Source organism: Micropterus salmoides, unplaced genomic scaffold (assembly GCF_014851395.1).
Source record: "Micropterus salmoides isolate LMB-PRFRI ecotype aquatic unplaced genomic scaffold, ASM1485139v1 Ms_hic_scaffold_342, whole genome shotgun sequence".
In the NCBI taxonomy this organism is placed as follows: domain Eukaryota; kingdom Metazoa; phylum Chordata; class Actinopteri; order Centrarchiformes; family Centrarchidae; genus Micropterus; species Micropterus salmoides.
Genome location: NW_024042729.1, coordinates 1 through 4,694, shown reverse-complemented (window position 1 = coordinate 4,694; position 4,694 = coordinate 1). Strand labels below are relative to the sequence as shown.

The following is a 4,694-nucleotide window of genomic DNA, read 5'->3' as shown; positions in this document are numbered from 1 at the left end:
TAGCCTCAAATCTCTCTTTGTTTGTTTTTAGAATCACTGTTATTGCACATACATGCTATTCATAGTTTTCAAGTGATGTCACATTCCATGAAAAACGCTCCCTTGGAGAGCAAAACTGACGTTATTTTTCACTGCCTGCCAACCAGGAAGCAAGTGATGCACTGTTAGTATGAGTTTTTCACTTTTGCGTTGCCAAAATGCTGGATGGTTGTTGTACTTTCTGATGCACAAATCGAGGAAAACACAAGCCCGAGCTGTGTTAGGTGAGGGATTCCCCACAATGTAAACGAAAACATTACCGCAGTCGAGCGGCAGCAGGGACCTGGCGCTTTTTAACGATAGAAATATGGCAGCGGATGCTGGAACATGGATTGGAAGTGCCCAATACTTGCGTTTGTGTTCGCAGCTTTCTTTTTGAGTTGAGTTAAGAGATGATCCAAATAAATGTAACTGCTTTTGCGGAGTCTCTAAGGGGGAGTCGCGGCGTGAGCCGTTGTGTTGGTCTGTTGTTTTGCCCTCCAGGTACCGCAAATGTCACGTGACTGAAAACTATGAATTAAAAAACTTTCAATTGTCATTTTGACAGCAAAAGAGCAAAAGGGCAACCTGTACCTCAAAAGAGACAGCAGACCAAATGATTGAAGACCTGAAGAAGGAGCTGGTGGCTAAGCGAGCATCTTTAGAGGTAAATTATTTAAGTGATTCATTGAAGTACTAGCTTGTATGTGACTTTGCTGGTAAAGAGGCTGGAGACTATTTAATCTTGTGTCTGACACTGTAGAGTTTTTTTGTCTTTGTGTGTTGGTGTAGTCAACTTCTGAAAAGGAGTCATCAGATGAGGACCTACTGCCCAGGAACTGGAGTAAGGCACAGCTGCAAATAAAGGAACTTAAAAGAGAGAACAAGAGGCTGAAAGAAGGCAATGTTGAAGACATACTAGATGCCATGAGAGGTAATTTTATGATTTTAAAGAAACAAATAATTTGCCCTTAGACAAGATAAAAAAATGCAGAGAAAATAAAGCAACATGAAATTTTTAAAGGAACAATATACCCGCAATGAAAATAATAAAATATATTTCTTTCTATTTCCTCCTGATTACTTGGCAACCATCATCCTAATGTAATGGATTTAAATGGGTACGTGTTTGTTGATTTCAAAGCAACCAAAGAATACCGGCCAGATAGAAAAATAAAAAAATCTTTGCATCACTGAAAGTCAAAGCCTGAAAATGGCAGTTTCGTACACTTAACTTAAAGACATTGACATTAAAGATTGCCAGTCAATTTGGACCAACACCTTCATGTTGCCTAATGGGTGAACGCTGACAACATTCCCCCTTTATCCACCAAGTCATATAAATTGGAAGGTTTCCTTGGTTCATTAAATACTAATGAAAGCCTTCGAAAAAAAGCACAAAATTGTCAAAAATTGTTCCTATTTTTTTTTTATTAAATATAATCAGATGGCATAAAAAACTCTTAACATGTCTTATATTAATCTTGCTGAAACCTGCAGACAATCTAAGCTTTTGCACCTTGGTCTTATAATCATTTATATCTTCATTCTTTTAACAGAGCTTCCGGTAGTAGTAACAAAGTTGAAAGAAGTAATTGAAAAAGTCACACACCAGACCTCAACTTCTGCATCCAACTGGTCAACACCAACAGCATCTGTAGACTCACCAGCTTCTGCATGCGTTTCTCCTGAAGTGGTGTCTGATGATATGGTAACTAAATCTCATACATAGATATGTCACAGTCCATGTGTAAATATGTTGATTATAAAATTTGTCGGTACATCTATAACGACTTGGCAGTGACTATACACATTACCTGGAAAATCACATAAACCAAGGAGGTATTCCCACTTTTCCCACTGGAAAGGTTAATGTCAATGCAGACACTACACAGCCGTGTGGCAAGGTTCTCCCTTGCGTGGCACAGTAGCATTTTGCACTCTAATTCATGTTTTTTATTGGGAAATAAAACACCTCCCAGATTTCCTGTCTTGTCAGGGAATAATAACTTGGTTAATATGCAAACTGCAGTGTTGATGAATACATGGATTTCCCGGGGAATGTGTATGATTGTATTTTCATAACTTTGTTGTGTAAAAACAATGTTAGACCAGTTACAATCTAAGTGATCAGTCTGTTATTTTGCAGGTGTCTCTTGTGCCAGGCTCTGATGTCAAAGTCCCTAGACGAAAGCTTAACTGTCTGCGGACTGCAAATCTATCGGTCTACATAGGGGACCTTGCTGTGCTTGTCTACGGCAGGGAAACGCTGTCCCATTCAAGTTTGACGGGGAGACAGTCTGGGGCACACAAAGACATGGAATCCAAGCCACAACTCGATAACACAAAACTTGAAGCTATAGTTGGTGAGTGCATTTAATTAAAGGAAAATTTCATTAAAAATAAATTCCTAAGCATTACTCATACAGTTCTTTTTACAAAATGACTGTAGTGTTCCATGTTGGAGGTGACGGTGGTTCAATTACTGTTACCTCCAACATGGAAAAAAATTATACCTTTCAAACATAATGTGAAAAGCCTCTAATCTCTAAAAGTCAAATCTGGGATCATCAGCTCAGATTTGTGAATGTGGCAAACAAATTATGCAAACAATGCACACAAAAAGCCCACTTTGATGATGCCCTAAAAACGCTTACCCTAATCTATGTAAAGGTAGGCGTTTAAAGGACATTTTCAGTTACATGTCAATATAGTATTTTGCAGATTGCATTAATATTCAGAAACTTATCTGAAAAAAAAAAAAAAAAAACTCAAGTTGAATTGCATATCCCTACATGCTCCTTTGACTGTTTATTGTGTTAATTCTGGATGGTAAATTTGGTGATAGAGAAATCAGTTATAAAGTAATGTTTTGATTTGTATTTGTGTTTTAACTCACAGGCCATGCTCTGTCGAAATTTCCTAACATCAGCATCCATGATGTGAGACGCATCATAAGAAAAAAATGCAACAACGAAAGCTACACCAACCAAGCTACTGCAAAGAAGACCGTATGAAAAGAACATTTAGTTTTGTGGTTCCTCTGCCATTTAACAGGGCAGAAACTAGAGGAGTACAACCTAGGAGCTAGTGACCCTACATATGTGTTTATACTGTTTGTTGAACTGGACATCCAAAACAATATTTGTTTAAAACTTTGATTTGTAGAGAAAAAAACTATTTTCATTCCCGAGTTTTACCTTGTGTTCATGTATAGTTCGCTGGTTGTGTACATGCAAGTTAACATCAAGTCTGCATGCCCAAAGTACAGTTAATGGTTTATTTCAAGTATAAATACTATAAGCTAATGGGAAACTTAGTAGTATATTTTAAATGCAGAAACTAAAGAAGTACAACCTGTTTGTGGGTAGCTAGCTATGTGTTCGTACTGTGTTGTCCTTTGTTTGAACTGGACATCCAAAACAATATTTGTTTGAAAACTTTGATTTATAAAGTAAATGACTATTTTGACTCCTGAGTTTGTCTTGTGAATATTTATATGTGTAGTCCACTGGTAGAGTGAGTTAACATCAAGTGTACATAAAGTACAGTAAAAGGTATATTTCAAGTATAATACTAATATGTAAGTAGTAACCTAGTAGTACACAGCGCAAAAATAATATATAAATAGTAAACTATAAGTATGATGTTAAGTTCACTGAAAGAAAACTTACAAGTACACTTATAGTATAAAAACTATTAAACTAGTAGAGCCTCGGGGCCCTGACTGCAAACGCTCTGTCCCCTTTAGTTTCAGTCGAGACTCTGGAACAGACAACAGACCTCTGCCCGAGGATCTCAAGGTACGTGCTGGTGTGTATGGGACTAGTAGATGGCAGTATTTGTTTTGCCATCTGTTGGGACCCGATGACCAGGATTTCTGTTTTGTCTGAGTTCAGCTGGAGGAAATTATTTGACATCCATTTTTTAACTTCACAAAGGCAGTTGTTAAGTGAACTCAGCATTCCAGGGTCTGTGGATCTGACGGGCAAGTACATTTGTGTGTCATCAGCATAAATATGAAAATAAATACCATGTTTATGGATAATATGTCCAAGGGGAAGCAGATACAAGGAAAACAAAATGGGTCCTAAGACCGACCCCTGAGGCACACCATATTTAACTGGACAGATCGAAGAGACATAGTTGTTTACAGACAAGCAAAACTTCCTATTTGACAGGTAGGATGAAAACCATTCTAGGGCAGTACCAGAGATCCCCACCCAGTGCCTCAGCCTGTCTAACATGATGTTGTGATCAATGGTGTCAAAAGCAGCGCTAAGGTCCAGGAGTACCAGGACTGAGCACATGCCTTCATCAGCAAACATTAAAAAGTCATTGGTGACTTTAAGCATAGCAGTCTCAGTGTTGTGGTACTTCCTGAAACCAGACTGAAACTTTTCAAATATTTTGTTATTTTCCAGTACAGTGAGCAGCTGTTTGGACACAATTCTTTCTAAAATCTTTGCAATAAAAGGCAGTTTTGAAATTGGTCTAAAATTTTGTGGGAGGGAGGGATCTAAACCAGGTTTCTTTAAAAGTGGGTTCACGCAAGCCGTTTTAAAATAATCAGGGACACAACCAGTAGATAGGGAGCTGAGATCAAATGGGGCCCAACAGAATCCATTACTATTAGTAAAAACATTGTAGGTATTACATCAAGTGGGGGGCAGCGC

At 38.1% G+C, this 4,694-nt stretch overlaps 1 protein-coding gene across 1 annotated transcript; it reads left to right on the top strand.

The window, feature by feature from the left end:
• Positions 1-588: 588 nt before the first annotated feature.
• LOC119884411 lies at positions 589-3,496 on the top strand. Its single transcript, XM_038694812.1, has 5 exons — positions 589-685; positions 811-952; positions 1,578-1,729; positions 2,168-2,384; positions 2,920-3,496. Exons 1-5 carry the CDS (start codon positions 635-637, stop codon positions 3,033-3,035), a joined length of 678 nt encoding a protein of 225 aa, XP_038550740.1. The 5' UTR covers positions 589-634; the 3' UTR covers positions 3,036-3,496.
• The last annotated feature ends 1,198 nt before the right edge of the window (positions 3,497-4,694 follow it).